Here is a 16,902-nt window from a genome sequence, read left to right on the forward strand (position 1 = left end):
TTCTGTAGGATTTATTTAGAATTCTAAATGAAAATTATCACTTGGCTTCCTACCTAGTCTGAGTTTGAATTCATTAACTCAATTATTTTTATATGTATAATATTTACATATTGATGTTTTATTATATTAAGGTATAAACTAAGGAGCTTAATAATGAATACATTATTTTGATATTAGTACATACTGTTTTATATTTTCACAAATTATAAATTATTTTATATACAGTTTTCATTTATTGTAGCCCTTTTTTATTAGTTTCACTCTAATTACCTTTATCTATACATAGGAATGGGGAATCTAGTTAGAATTAAAAAAGAACTTTCAAATAAATGTGCACATAAGTAGAAATTGATAATGATTTGAAGAAAGTAGGAAGAATGTTTATGACTATGTTTAATTTTTTAAATTTTTTCTTTGATTAAAAGTTATGTAAGATTATAAAAAAAAAGAGTTATATATTTCTTTTTGTATTCCAAACCCCACCTAACCTATTATTAGAGTTCTATTGCTTTAATTCCACTGGCAACTGTGAAGTTTAGTAATTTATTCAATGTCTCTCAAAATTTTAGCTATATTTACCTAACAGGAATTCCTTCTCTTTCACTTTCATGTAAAAAGTCTTACTTGTGCTTTATTTTATGATAGCTCAGTAAACCACTGGCTTCCATTCCCACAGGTAACAAAATGAAATTTTCACAAAATCACGCTAATCATTCTAAAACCTCAGAAACATCATTTTATTAACAGTTTTGATATCTGTGTCTAAATATGCAATATAACATTGACTCTTTGCCAGTTTTATCTCCTAATGTATGCAAAGTGTTTAGGAGAGAATGTGAAAAAAAGTGTGTACTCAAGTAGTATTTGTTGATGAAATGAATTTTCGTTTTATTTCCTTCTTTTATTCATTAATACACATTTTGAGTATTCATTTGTTAACCAGATATTTTGTTAATCACAATGAATACAAAAGTGATTTAAACATATAAAATTTTGCAGTAATATAGTTCCTTGCTTAGATATTTTTACCCTGTTCTTTAGGATGGGATGGATGCATTATGAGCCTAAAGAGTTAAAAATGTTTAGTTTATAGTGACCAGCTTCACATTCCAATTGTTGAAATCACACGATATGCTTTTGAAGAAAGATAATTATTCCAAGTTACATGTTCCAAAAATAGAGTGCTCTTAAATCACAAAGTTATAAGACTGAGTTTAAAATTACTCAGTTTCTAAGTATTAGGATAGGTAAAGCTCATTAGATTTTTGATAGAATTTTATTCATCCACAATTTAAAAGTAAAAGTAACCCATCAGCCTGTAATGCTTCATGTACCAAAGGCTTGTAATTTATTGTGTTCCTGATCCCTCAAGGAAAGAAGAGGTTTTAATAGAAGCAATGTTAGGTTCAAGTCATTAATGTCATATATTATTTAGCTGCAACTATCATAATGGTATCTATGAACTTTCTTTGCTCATTATTTTTATGCTTGCTTTAACACAGAAAGAAGCCTGTACTCTTATTCTGTCAGATACGCAGAGCTATGCACTATTGGTCGGAGTGAATGCTTGACAAAGAGCTGTCAAGAACTCCTGAGACCCTTTTGCTGATTCATTGGGTGACAGGCTCTAATAGAAGCTCTTCTCAAGAACAGACAGACTATCCCTGATTTCCAAGCAAAAAGAAAGATCAGTTATGTTGTAATACCTTCTGATCTCAAAATACTCAAGTGTGAATGCTGTGCCATTTACTTAGGATGCTTTTCATTGTTCTATGCTGGTTCCAGACAGCTATGTTTAATAGAGATAAAAATAAATACAACAGTCACTTCTATGCTTCTTTTCCCCAGACGGTGAACACAATCATGAAACACGTGAAATTAAGAAAAAAAAGCATCTTCTTCCAAAATGATGCAGTTATATCTCACTCAGCAATTTGCCACAGAGTAAAGGTAAAAACAGTCATGTAAGGAATAAGCAATTTTTTAATATTTTATTTATTTATTTGACAGAGAGAGAGAGATCACAAGTAGGTAGAGAGGCAGGCGGGGGGGGGGGGGAAGCAGGCTCCCTGCTGAGCAGAGAGCCTGATGCGGGGCTCTATCCCAGGACCCTGAGATCATGACCTGAGCCGAAGGCTTAACCCACTGAGCCATCCAGGTCCCCCGAGGAATAAGCATTTTGAAATTGCCATTGAACTAGCTATATGATCATGGGTTAATAATGCCAAGCTCCCTGAAACTTTGTTTCACTTGTAAGCGTAAATGTTAAAATGATAAATAAGTTACATGAATATTAGAAGGATAAGACAAAAATAAATATGGATTGAGCATGGGAGAAACATTAATTATTATTTTTATTAAAAATACATTATGGAACATCTGAGAAACAATGTGGAACAAGATCACCCATAATATCAGTATCTTAATCATGAAAGTCAGTGAAACAAACTTATTAACAGTATGATACCTGAAGTCAGAACAACCTGGGTTTGATTCCAAATAGACTACAAGCTGTGTTATTTAAGGATAATATTTAATGTACAGGTTTGCTATGGAAAATAAAGGAGTAAATGTATATAATGTACTTTTGCTCACCACCTGCAATATACTAAACTCAATAAATACAGGGTACTACTATTAAAATCATTTTTCCTAGCAATATATGTAAAATTATCCAATCCCCTTTCTATATTTTATTTAAGTTTTTATTTAAATTCCAGTTAGTTAATGTTCAGTGTAATATTAGTTTCAGCTGTACAATATAGTGATTCAACACTTACCTACAACACAGTGCTCACCATGATGAGTGCACTTTTTTTTATTTTTTTATTTTTAAGATTTTATTCATCCATTTGATGGACAGAGATCACAAGTAGGCAGAGAGGAACACAGAGAGGGAGAGGAAGGGAAGCAGGCTCCCCGCCGAGCAGAGAGCCCGACGTGGGGCTCGATCCCAGGACCCTGGGATCATGACTCGAGCCAAAGGCAGAGGCTTTAACCCACTGAGCCACCCAGGCGCCCCATGAGTACACTTTTTGATCCCCATCACCTATTGATCCCATCCCCCACCACCACCCCTCTAGTAACCATGTTTGTTCTCTATAGTTAAGAGTCTGTTTCTTAGTTTTTCCTTTCTCTTTTTTCCATCTTTGCTCATTTGTTTTGTTTCTTCAATTCCACATATGAGTGGAATCATATGGTCTTTTCTATGTTTTAAAAATGTAAATCTACTAGTTTTAAGTTTTTCATTTAAAAATTGTTTTTCATTTTATATATAAATTGTGCTTATTTTTAAATTATTTGCCTCTCATTAACTCATTTATTCATCCTGTATGGGAAAAACAATTCCTGAGTATCATTTTTTGATATATTGCTAGAAGTTAGGAATAAATTAATAAACCAAATGGTGCCTCTGTACTCATGAGACTGACAATGTGATATGGAAGGCAGGCCTAGATATGAAATTCCGACGAACAACTATAATATTTCCAAGGGTCCTCAAGGAGAGTCAAAGGGTGGTGTGAACCATTCTAATCATAATGTGATGTTTCCCCTGCAAAGTTATGGTGAATTGAGAGCTGACAGAAAAGTAGGTTAAAATTATCTAGGTTAAAAATGACAAAACAGAAGAGGAGCTAAGATAGTGACTTAGTATGAGTACCATAGGCTCATCTTCTGCCTTGAACACAGCTAGTTAACTGTCACATCGTTCTGAATACCCAAGAAATCAGCCTGAGGACCAACAGAATGAACTGCACAACTGGAGGAAGAGAAGAGGCCACAAAGAGGAATGTAGGAGGTACAGGAACATGGTTTGGGAAAGAAGTAGATCACACGTGCTTTGGAGGAGAGGGGGCTATGGTCCTAGAGAAAGGTGAGAGAAAGGAGCACACAGGGGGATGCACAAGGAGAACATTTACTGAAAGCCATCAGCTGGGAAAATGAGAGGGGCTGATTTTGTGAGTCTCTATAACCAACTAGGCTTAAAGACTAGGTTTAATTAATTAACTAATTAATTAATTTTAAAAAAGATTTTATTTATTTAAGAGAGAGAGAGTTCACAATCAGAAGCAGGGAGAGGACCATAAAGAGAGGGAGAAGTGGGCTCTCAGCTGAGCAGGGACCCTGATGTGGGGCTCGATCCCAGGACCCTGAGATTATGACCTGTGCCAAAGGGAGATGCTTAACCAACTGGCCACCCAGGCACCTCTAAAAACTAGTTTAAAGGTCAGTGACCTTAGCTGTGATAGAGGCCTAAGGTCCCTGCCCTATTCCTGAAGGAAAGGTAGATAAACAACCTGGGGGATGGAGACAGAGATCTGATGAATGCCTGGGGCATACAGGAGAAAGATAATTTGCTCTTCTTAGAGCGCAGTCTCTGAGAGGTAGTGTTCAGGAAGCCCCTCTCCTGGGATAAGGAAGCCCACCATTGGGTGCCATTTCCCCCACCTCTCAGCATAAACACAGAGTCACCCTCTGTAAGCAGGGCAGCACCAAGACTAGCTGTCTAATGTATTTATACCATGTCTCACACCCCAGCAGTCTGCTGGTACTGCCTGTCTTGGTCAGGTTTGCCTCAGTCCCAGTGTGGTGGGCCCCTTCTCCAGAACATCAGCAGAAACCCCTGTCCATACCATGACTCTTGGCCAGAGAGTTCTGCAGGGTTTCAGGCCTAGTGGAAATAGCATCAGGTTCCATTTAACAAGCACACATAGTAAAAGGTTGACACATTGTGGCCAAGGACCAAACACTGCCCACTGCAGACGAGCAGACTTCTGCAGACGACTGACCTGAGGAATATAACAACCAAAACACAATAGCAAGGTACACACAGACTATACCAGACACACTCTCTAAAGTACCAGACCTTGGACATTATATGACCTCTTCTGCATAATGCCATTACTCTAAACATAACAGGCTTTCTAATGTACAGAAGAAGACAGAGATAGGTGAAATGCCAGAACAGGGGAATTCATCCCAAATGAAAAAAGATAAGGTCACAGCCAGATGTGAGTAATAGCTCTGATGGAGAATTTAAAGCAACAGCCATAAGTTTACTTTCTGAGCTGGAGAAAAGAATGCAAGACTTCAGGAAGGCCATTACTTCAGAGATAAAAGAGTTAAAAAGCAGAAATGAAAAATACAGTAAGTGAGATTCTAAACAGAATGCAGTGAACACAAGGATTGAAGAAGCAGGGGAATGAATAAAGGATATGGAAGATAAACTAATGGAAAATAATGAAGCTGATCAAAATAGAGAAAGAAAAATTATGGAACATGAGAATAAGCTAAGGGAACTCAGTGGCTCCATCAAATACATTTGATTACAGGAATCCCTGCAGAAGAAGGAGAGATAAAAGGTGGCAGAAAGTTTATGTGAGGAAATAATGGCTAAAAACTTTCCTAATTTGGGGAAGGAAACACTTCCAAATCTGGAAGGCACAGAAAACTCCAGTCAAAATCAACAAGAGCAGGCCAACACCAAGACATTTTGTAATTAATTGCAAAATATGGTGATAAAGAAAAATCCTACCAGCAACAAGGCAAAAAATATCCCTAATTTACAAAGAAAGACAGTAAGTCTAGTTGCATATCTCTCATCAAAAACTTAGCAGGCCACAAAGAAGTGGCATGATATATTTAATGTGCTGAGTGAGAAAAATCTACAGCCAAAAATACTCTATCCAGCAAGGCTATCATTCAGAATAGAAGGAGAGATAAGGAGTTTCCCAGAAAAACTAAAATTAGGAAATTTGTGACCACTAAGCCAGCCCTGCAATAATAGTTAAGGGGTCTCGTTGAGTGGGAAGGAAAGACCAAAAATGACAAAGACAAGAAAGAATCTAAGAAAATCCGAAGAAACAATGACAAACAAGTAAAATGTCAATAAATGCATATCTATCAATAATTACTCTGTAAGCAAGTGGATTAAATACTCCAGTCAAAAGACGTAGGTATCAGAATGGGTAAAAAACAAGAACCATCTATATGTTGCCTACAGGAGGTTCATTTTAGACCTAAAGAAACCTACAGATTGAAAATGAGGGTACGGAGGATCACTTATCATACAAATGGACATCAAAAGAATGCCAAAATAGCAATACTTAGTTAGACAGGGTAGGTTTTAAACCATAGATAGTAATAAGAGATGAAGAAAGGCACTATATAATCCTAAAGGGGACAGTCCAACAAGAAGATATAATAATTTTAATTACTTTTGTACCCAACATAGGAGCACCCAAGTATATAAAACAATGAATAAGAAATATAAAGGAACTCTTTAATAATAGTTCAGTAATTGCAGGGGACTTTAAAACTCCACTTAGATCAAGTGACAGATCATCTAAATGGAAAATCAACAAGGAAACAATGGCTTTGAAACACACACTGGACCAAATGAACTTAACATATATATTCAGAACATTCTATTCTAAAGCAGCAGAATATATATTCTTTTTAAGGGCACGTGGCACTTCTCCAGAATAGATGACATATTAGGTCACAATTCAGCCATCAACAAGTACAAAAAGATTGAGATCATACCACACGTATTTTCTGACCACAATTCTATGAAACTTGAAACCAAGCAAAAGAAAAGCTTTGGAAAGACCACAAATACATGCAGGTTAAGCAACATGCTACTAAACAATCAATGGGTCAACCAGGAAATAAAAGAAGAAATTTTAAAAAGTACATGGAAACAAATGAAAATGAAAACATGATGATCAAAAAGCTTTTGGATACAGCAAAAGTGGTCCTAAAGGGAAGTATGTAGCAATACAGGCCTACATCAAGAAGCAAGAAACTTTTCAAATAAAGAACCTAAACTTACACCTAAAGAAGCTAGAAAAAGACCAACAAGGCTAAAGCCAAAAAAATGAAGAAAATAATAAAAATTAGAGCAGAAATAAATGATATAGGAGCAACTACAACAACAACACACACACACACACACACAAAAACCAGTAAAAAAAATCCATGAAATCAGGAGCTGATTCTTTGAAAAAAATTAATTAAATTGATAAACCCCTAGCCAGACTTACCAAAAAGAAAAGAGAAAGGATCCAAATAAATAAAATCACAAATGAGAGAGGATAAATAACAACTAAAAATACAGAAATGCAAACAATTAAAATATTATGAAAAACTATATGCCAAGAAATTGGACAACCTGGAATGGAGAATTCCTAGAAACATATAAACTACCAAAAGTGAAACAGGAAGAAATAGAAAACTTGAAAAGACTAATAACCAGCAAAGAAACTGCATCAGTAACTTAAAAAAAAAATCCCAAGAAACAAAAGTCCATGGCCAATTGGCATCCTAGGTGAATTCTAGCAAACATTTAAAGAAGAATTAATACCAGTTCTTCTAGAGCTATTCCAAAAAGTAGAAATGAGAGGTAAACTTCCTCATTCTATGAAGCCAGCATTACCCTACGAGCGAAATCAGACAAGGACTCCACTAAAAAGAACTATAGGCCAATATCCTGGATGAATATGGATGCAAAAATTCTCAACATAATACTAGCAAATCAAATCCAATAGTACATTAAAAGGATCATTCACCATGATCAAGTGGGATTTATTCCTGGGCTGCAAGGATAGCTCAATATTTGCAAATTAATCAACATGAAACACCACATTAATAAAAGAAAGGATAAGAACTATGATCCTCTCAATAGATGCAGAAAAAAGCATTTGACAAAGTAAACATCCATTCATGATAAAAATCCTCAAAAGAAACATACTTTATCATAATAAAAGCTGTATATGAAAAACACATAACTAATATCATCTTCATTGGGGAAAAACTGAGAACTTTTTCCCTCTGTGGTCAAGAACAAGATAAGAATGTCCACTCTCACCACTTTTCCATACAGTACTGAAAGTCCTAGCCACAGCAATCAGACAGCAAAAAAAAATAAAAGGCATCCATATCAGCAAGGAAGGAGCAAAACTTTTACTCTTTGTAGATTACATCATATTCTATATAGAAAACCCAAAAGACTCCACCAAAAAATTGCTGGAACTGATACACAAATTCAGTAAATATTCAGGATACAAAATCAATGTACAGAAATCTGTTGCAGTTTTATATACCAATAATTAAGCAGCAGAAAGGGGAGTCAAGGAAGCAGTCCCATTTACAATTGCACCAAAGTCCATAAAATACCTAGGAATAAACCTAACCAAAAAGGTGAAAAATCTGTACTCTGAAAACTATAACACACTGATAAAAGAAACTGAACAGGAGACAAAGATTTGGAAAAACAACATGCTCATATATTGAAATAACACAAAGAGATGGAAAAACAACATGCTCATATATTGGAATAACAAATACTGTTAAAATGTCTATGTTATCCAAAGCGATCTACACATTTAATGCAGTCCATATCAAAATACCAACAACATTTTACACAGAGCTAGAACAAATCATCCAAAAATGTATATGGAATCATATAACTCTGAGTAACCAAATCAATCTTGAAAAGCAAAGCTGGATAAATCACAATTCTGGACTTCAAGGTATATTACAAAGCTGTAGTGATTGAGGCAATATGGTACTGGTACCAAAACAGACACATAAATGATTGGAGCAGAATAGAAAACCCAGTAATGAACCCACAACTGTATGGTCACTTAATCTTTGACAAAACAGGGAAGAATATCCAATGGGGGGGGGAGACAGTTTCTTCAACAAATGGTGTTGGGGATACTGGACAGCAACATGCAAAAGAGTGAAACTCAACCACTTTCTTATACCATATACAAAAATAAATTCAAAATGGATTAAAGACCTAAATATGAGACAGGAAACCATCAAAATCATAGAGGAGAACACAGGAGGTAATCTCAGACATGGGCACTAGCAGTTTCTTACTAGGTACGATGTACTTGAAGAGAAACAAAAGCAAAAATAAACTATTGGTATTTCTTCTGAACAATGAAGGAAACAATCAAGAAAACTAAAAGGTAGGGGCACCTGGGTGACTCAGTTGGTTAGGCATCTGCCTTCTGCTCAGGTCATGATCTCAGGATCCTGGGATCAAGCTGTGTGTTGGGCTCCCTCACTGGCGGGGAGCTTGCTTCTCCCTTTACTCCCTGCTTGTGCTAGCTTGTGCTCTCTGTTACTATCTTTGCCTCTCTCTCAAATAGGTAAATATTTAAAACAAAAACAAAAAACACTAAAAGGCGACCTTTGGAATGGGAGATGTCTGCAAATGTAATATCTGATAAAGGGTTAGTATCCAAAGTATATAAAGAAGTTATAAAACTCAATACCCTGAAAACAAATAATAAAGTTCAGAAATGGGCAGAAGACATGTATAGACATTTTTCCAAAGAATACATACATATGGACAAAAGACACTTGTAAAGATTCTCAACATCACTCATCATCAGGGAAATACAAATCAAAACCACAATGAAATATCACCTCACACCAGGAAGAATGGCTAAAATTAACAACACAGAAAACAACAGGTGTTGGAGAGGATTTAGAGAAAGGGGAACCCTCATACACTGTTGGGAGTGCAAACTGTTTCAGTCACTCCTGAAAATAGTATGGAGTTTCCTCAAAAAGTTAAAAATAGAACTATTCTATGATCTAGCAATAGCACTAATAGGTATTCACCCAAAGGATGCAAAAATATAAATTTGAAAGAGATACTTGCATCCTGATGTTAATGGCAGCATTATCAAAAATAGACAAATAATGAAATAACCCAAATGTCCACTGATTGATGAATGGATAAAGAAGAGATGGTGTCTATATACATTGGAATATTGCATAGCCATGAAAAAGGATGAAATTTTTGCCCTTTGTAGCAACATGGATGGAGCTAGAGAGTATTATGCTAAGCAAAATAAGTCAGCCAGGGAAAGAAATACCATATGATTTTACTGATACGTAGAATTTTAGAAACAAAACAAAGGAACATGGGGGAAACCAGAGAGAAAACCCAAGAAATAGACTTTTAACTATCGAGAACAATCTTATGTTTACCAGAGGGGAAGTTGGTAAGGGGATGAGTTAAATAGGTGCTGGGGATTAAGGAGGGCACATATGATGAGCAAAAGGTGTTGTTTGTATATAAGTGTTGAATTACTAAATCCCGTACCTGAAAAAAAAAATTCTTTTTTAAAGGTGAGTGAGAGACACAAACAAACTCAGCAAAAAGTCTCGTGTTAGAGAATATGATGATTATATTTGTTCCTTTGTTTAAATCCAAAGAATAAAGAGAATGGAGCAACAACTTCATCAAATTTTGGTTTGAAAAGGTCTTTTGGCTACATGTGAAGAACAGAATTGTAGGAGCTAAGATGTTAAAAGTCCAGTTTGGGAAGCTATTGTAATAGTTCAAATAAGAAGTGATGTTTGTATGAGTTTGTCTGTAGTGGTCAACATGGGGGGAAAAGTATATAGGTTTATATATATATAGTATATAGGTTTGAGAAATATTTAGTAGATAGCACTAACTAATGCAGTGGTGAATTGAAGATGGGAGAACTTAAGGGAGGAGATGAAAGAATGACACCAGATTTGGGTAAATTTATGGATGATGGTGCTATTTTCTCAGATAGGCAACACTCATAGTCAGTAGTCAGATCTGTTTACTTTCATCAAGTTGAGTTAGGAGATGTAATGAGACATATAAAAATTATCAAGTAGTATGGTTATTATAGTCCTGTACTGAAGAGTTCTGATTACTGCATTTTGTTCCATTGATCATAATGCTTTATTTTGTTTGGAAGTACTTCATTGCTGGGCAGTTAAACTCCATTCAATTTTTCATTAAAATAGCTAATGTTATGATGGACATTTTTGTGCCACTAGCTTTTTCCTTGTTTCAGGTTATTTTTAGTACACATATACTAGAAATAGAAGCCCTGGGTCAGCTAGTATTAAAGCTTTTTTTACACTTAGTTAATATTGTCAACTGATTTTCCAAAATACTGTTTTTATGCTGCCACTAATAAATATAGATGTGCAAGTTTAATTTCACCTTTGTACTCATGACAAGTTCAATAAATCACACATCTACTCCATCATGAAGTCTCTGTTAAGGAAGAAAATAAACCTCTCCTTTTTTTTTTTTTTTTCTGTCTTACAATCTGTTCTTAAATTTAATTTTCAAGTGAAGAACAGTACAACTGAAATGAGATAAATGCACAATGTGTAGTGGATTTAGAAGATGGTATGAAACTCATTCAACAATGTGAAATATTTCCATTCAAGTATGTTAATGTAAAGATGTCTAAATGGATCACAAGCTTAAAATATCTTTAAAATAGAAATAAATAGCTATTATCTCATGAGTATCTTCTCTAAGAACTTTGTTTGAGTGGCTATTGCTTCATCTCGGCTGGAGGCAGCTGTTTTGTTCTCATCATATCAAGTTTTTTTTTTTTTAAGATTTTATTTATTTATTTGAGAGAGAGAAAGTGAGAGAGAACATGACAGGTGAGAAGGTCAGAGGGAGAAGCAGACTCCCCATGGAGCTGGGAGCCCGATGCGGGACTCGATCCCAGGACTCCAGGACCGTGACCTGAGCCGAAGGCAGTTCCTCAACCAACTGAGCCACCCCGGCGCCCTCATCATATCAAGTTTTAACCAGTCTTGCTTCGGCAGAGGTGTCCACTCAGTCCATCTCATTTCTGACCAAGTTCCTCACGTAGGTGAACAGGTTCTGGTTAATAAAGTTCACTGTTGTGCGAAAGACTTCACAGAGCAAGTATGGTGTGTGATCAGCCACCTTTTTGGCCAAGAACATGGCCAATATCAGCATGGTCTTCTCATCTTCCGTGTCCGTAGGGTAAGTCTGCATGACCCGCTCCAGCGCAGCAGCGAGGCACTGCCTTCTGTCTTCTTCCGACAGTCTCCTATTCGTGAACTCTGTTGCCAGGTTATTCACCAGTCCTGGGTGGATGCTACGATCCATATCGTCCCCTATTTTGGCGAACTACCTGGCAATATCCTGAATGATTTCCTCTTGACCCTGAGAATCTCTCTCCTCATTCACCAGGAAGTGGCTGCAGCAGTTGCCATCCGTCTGTAGCCCATAGTCTTGCTCCTCCTGCAGGTGAGCTGGCATGGGTAGTTCCCGGCCCAGGACCTCCAGCTCTTTGTGGAAATTAGAGTCAGAGTAGCTTTGGAGGAAGACAAACACCAGCAAGTTAATATACCATATAATGCTAGCCTCCTGACATTTTTAAGTGCTTTGTATTCCTTTTCTCAGATTGTTGGGAGAGTAACAATATTTATGCTGTCAGAGTAAACTCTTCTGGCAGGTTGGCCTCATACTCTAGCTCCTACTAAGTAATGACACGAAAGCAAATGGACACAAAAATAATACTCTGCTCAAAGTCTTAGGAACCATTTTACTTAATTATTAATTTTATTTGAAATAGTATTTCCCCTTTAAAAGTGATGCTTGATGAAATTAAACATTTAAATCATGGTAATTTGTAAAGAATAATATGTATATAAAATATATGTGTACAAAATTTTATGCATCATATATGTGTGCATATAAATTCTATGTATTAGAAGAGAAAATATGTGTCTGCATATATATTTTTTTTCACCTGACGTATCATGTAGTCACACTCTCTTAAAGCAATAGTATTAACTAACTTTTTTTTTTTTTTTTACCCTTTCAATGTCTCTTATTTATTTTTGGCTATACAGTTTTATTAACACAAGAAAATCATACTATGTCTACTAATTGTTAGCTTGCTTTTTCATTTTAAATGATATTTAATACACAATATTTATGTATCATTTGTACATGAAAATTCCTTATTCTTTTTTTATTATGTTACATTAGTCACCATACAGTACATCATTAGTTTTTGATGTAGTGTTCCATGATTCATTGTTTGTGTATAATACCTAGTACTCCATGCAATACATGCCCTTCTTAATACCCATCACCGGGTTAACCCATCCCTCAGTCTCCTCCCCTTTAAAACCCTCAGTTTGTTTACTGAAGTCCCTAGTCTATCATGGTTCATTTCCCCCTCTGATTTTCCCACCTACATTTTTCCTTTCCTTCTTCTAATGTCCTCCATGCTATTCCTTATTTTCCACAAATAAGTGAAACCATATGATAATTGTCTTTCTCTGCTTGACTTGTTTCACTCAGCATAATGTCCCCCAATTCCATCCATGTTGGTGCAAATGTTGGGTATTCATTCTTTCTGATGGCTGAGTAATATTCCATTTTTTATATATGGACCACATCTTCTTTATCCATTTGTTTGTTGAAGGACATCTTGGCTCTTTCCACAGTTTGGCTATTGTGGACATTGCTGCTATGAAGATTGGAGTGCATGTGGCCCTTCTTTTCACTACAACTGTATCTCTGGGGTGAATACCCAGTAGTGCAATTGCTAGGTCATAGCATAGTTCTATTTTTAAATTTTGAGGAACCTCCACACTCTTTTCCAAAGTGACTGTACCAACTTGCATTCCCACCAAGCGTGTAAGAAGGTTTCCCTTTCTCCACAACCTTTCCAACATTTGTTATTTCTTGCCTTAAGAAGTTTTGCCATTCTAACTGGTATAAGGTGGTATCTCAGTGTGGTTTTGATTTGAATTTCCCTGATGGCTAATGATGGTGAACATTTTTTCATATGTCTGTTAGGCATTTGCATGTCTTCTTTGGAGAAGTGTCTGTTCATGTCTTTTGCCCATTTTTTGACTTGAGTATTTCTTTTTTGGGTGTTGAGTTTGAGAAGTTCTTTGTAGATCTTGGATACCAGCCCTTTACCTGTAGTGTCTTTTGCAAATATCTTCTCTCAGTCCATGGGTTGCCACTTTGTTTAATTGACTGTTTCCTTTGCTTTGCAGAAGCTTTTTATCTTGATGAGGTCCCAAAAGTTCATTTTCACTTTTGTTTCCCTTGCCTTTAGAGATGTGTCTTGAAAGAAGTTGCTGTGGCCAATGTCAAAGAGATTACTGCCTATGTTCTCCTCTAGCATTTTGATGGATTTCTGTGTCACACTGAGATCTTTCATCCATTTAGAATTTATCTTTGTGTATGGTAGAAAAGAATAGCCAAGTGTCATTCTTCTGTTTATAGCTGTCCAGTTTCCCCAGCACCATTTATTAAAGAGACTGTCTCTTTTCCATTGGATAGTTTTCCTTGTTTTGTTGAAGATTAGTTGACCATAGAATTGAGGTTCCATATCTGGGCTCTCTATTCTGTCCCCTTGATCTGTTGTCTGTTTTTGTGCCAGTACCATGCTGTCTTGGTGATCACAGCTTTGTAATATATCTTGAAAGCAGGCAACATGATACCCCCAGCTTTGCTTTTCTTTTTCAATATTTCTTGGCAATTCAGGGTCTTTTCTGGTTCCATAAAAATTTTAAGATTGTTTGTTCCAGCACTCTGAAAAATGCCATTGGTATTTTGATTGGGATGGAATTGAAAGTATAGGTTGCTCTGGGCAACATAGAGGTTTTAACAATGTGTATTCTTCCAATCCATGAGCATGGAATGTTTTTCCATCTTTTTGTGTCTTCTTCAGTTTCTTTCATAAGTGTTCTGTGGTTTCTAGAGTATAGATCCTTCACCTCTTTAATTAGGTTTATTCCAAGGTATCTTATGGTGTTTGGTGCTATTGTAAATGAAATTGATTCCCTAATTTTTCTTTCTATAGTTTCATTGTTAGTGTATAGGAAAGCAGCTGATATCTGTGCATTAATTTTCTATCCTGCCGCATTACTGAAATGCTGTATGAGTGCTAGTAATTTGGAGGTGGAGTCTTTTGGGTTTTCCACATAAAGTATCATGTCATCTGTGAAGAGAGAGAGTTTTACTTTCTTCTTTGTCAATTTGAGTATATTTTATTTCTTTTTATTTTCTAAGTGCTGTTGCTAGGACTTCCAGTACTATGTTGAACAGTAATGGTGAGAGTGGGCATTGTTGTCATGTTCCTGATCTTAAGGCAAAGGCTCTAAGCTTTTTCCCACTGAGAATGATATTCGCTGTGGGCTTTTCATAGGTGGTTTTTATGAAATTGAGGAATGTTTCCCTCTATCCCTACACTCTGAAGAGTTTTAATCAGGAAAGGATGCTGTATTTTGTCAAATGCTTTTCTGCATCAATTGAGAGGACCATATGGCTCTTGTCTCTTCTCTTGTTAATGTGTTCTATCACACTGTTTGATTTGTGAATGTTGAACCACCCTTGCATCCCAGGGATAAATCCTACCTGATCATGATGGATATCCTTTTAATGTACTGTTGTATGCTATTAGCTAGGATCTTGTTCAGAATTTTGGCATCCATATTCAACAGAGATATTAGCTGGTAATTCTCCTTTTTGATGGGGTCTTTGCCTCGTTTTGGGATCAAGGTAATACTGGCCTCATAGAAAGAGTCTGGAAGTTTTTTTTTTCTTTTCTATTTTTTTTTAAAAGATTTTATTTATTTATTTGACAGACAGAGATCACAAGTAGGCAGAGAGGCAGGCAGAGAGAGAGGAAGGGAAGCAGGCTCCCTGCTGAGCCAACAGCCTGATGTGGGGCTTGATCCCAGGACCGCAGGATCACAACCTGAGCCAAAGGCAGAGGCTTTAACCCATTGAGCCATCCAGGCACCCCTCCATTTCTATTTTTTGAAACAGCTTCAGGAGAATAGGTATTATTTCTTCTTGGAATGTTTGGTACAATTCCCCAGGGAATTCATCAGGTCCTGGACTCTTGTTTTTTGGGAGGTTTTTGATCACTGCTTCAGTCTTGTTACTGGTTATTGGTCTATTCATGTTGTCGATTTCTTCCTGTTTCAGTCTTGGTAGTTTATAGGTTTCCAGGAATGCATCCATTTCTTCCAGGTTGCTTAATTTATTGGCATATACCTATTGATAATAATTTCTGATAATTATTTCTATTTCCTTTTTGTTAGTCATGATCTCTCCCCTTTCAATCATAATTTTATTAATTTCTTTCTCTTTTCTCTTTTCTTTTGGATAAGTCTGATTAGTGGTTTAGTGATCTTATTAATTCTTTCAAAGAACCAGCTCCTAGTTTTGTTGCTCTGCTCTACTGTATTTCTGGATTCTAATTCATTGTTCTCTTCTCTAATCTTTATTTCCCTTTTCTTGTGTGACTTAGGCTTTATTTTTTGTTCTTTCTCCAGTTCTTTAAGTATATAGTTAATTTTTGTATTCTGGATTTTTCTGTTTTTTAGAGTGAGACTTGGATGGCTATGCTTTTCTCCCATAGGACCACCTTTGCAGTATCCCAGGGGTTTTGGACCAATGTGTTTCATTCTCATTGGTTTCCATGAATTGTTTAAATTCTTCTCTAATTTCCTGGTTGGCCAAACATTCTTAAGCAGGATGGTCTTTAGCTTTCAAGTGTTTGAATTTCTTCCAAATGTTTTCTTGTGACTGAATTCTAGTTTCAAAGTTTTGTGGTCTCAGATTATGCAGAGAATAATCTCAGTCTTTTGGTATCAGTTGAGACCTGATTTGTGACCCAGTATATCATCTATTCTAGAGAAAGTTCGATGTGCATTCAAGAAGAATGAGTTTTCTGTTGTTTTAGGGTGAAATGTTCTGTATTTATCTATGAGGTCAGTCTGGTCCAATGTGTCATTGAAAGCTCTTGTTTCTTTATTGGTTTTCTGTTTGGTGATCTGTCTGTTGCTGAGAGTGAAGTGTTGAGGTCTTCTATTATTAATGTATTATTATCAATATGTTTCTTTATTTTGGTTAACAGTTACCTTATGTAGTAGGTACTACATGGGAGTAGTGCTGCTCCCATGTTGTGGGCATAGATATCTAAAATTATTAGATCCTCTTATTCGATAGACCCTTTTAGCATGATATAGTGTCCTTCTGTATCTCTAACAACAATCTTTAGCTTAAAATCTAATTTATCT

General features: G+C 36.0%; 1 protein-coding gene across 1 annotated transcript; it reads right to left on the reverse strand.

Moving 5' to 3' along the window:
* Positions 1–11,603: 11,603 nt before the first annotated feature.
* On the reverse strand, positions 11,604–12,070 carry LOC116585590 (BH3-interacting domain death agonist-like). Its single transcript, XM_032334940.1, has one exon. The coding sequence runs from the start codon at positions 11,948–11,950 to the stop codon at positions 11,651–11,653; it is 300 nt and encodes a 99-aa protein (XP_032190831.1). The 5' UTR covers positions 11,951–12,070; the 3' UTR covers positions 11,604–11,650.
* Between the last annotated feature and the right edge of the window lie 4,832 nt (positions 12,071–16,902).

The sequence above is a fragment of the Mustela erminea genome, chromosome 3 (assembly GCF_009829155.1).
Source record: "Mustela erminea isolate mMusErm1 chromosome 3, mMusErm1.Pri, whole genome shotgun sequence".
In the NCBI taxonomy this organism is placed as follows: domain Eukaryota; kingdom Metazoa; phylum Chordata; class Mammalia; order Carnivora; family Mustelidae; genus Mustela; species Mustela erminea.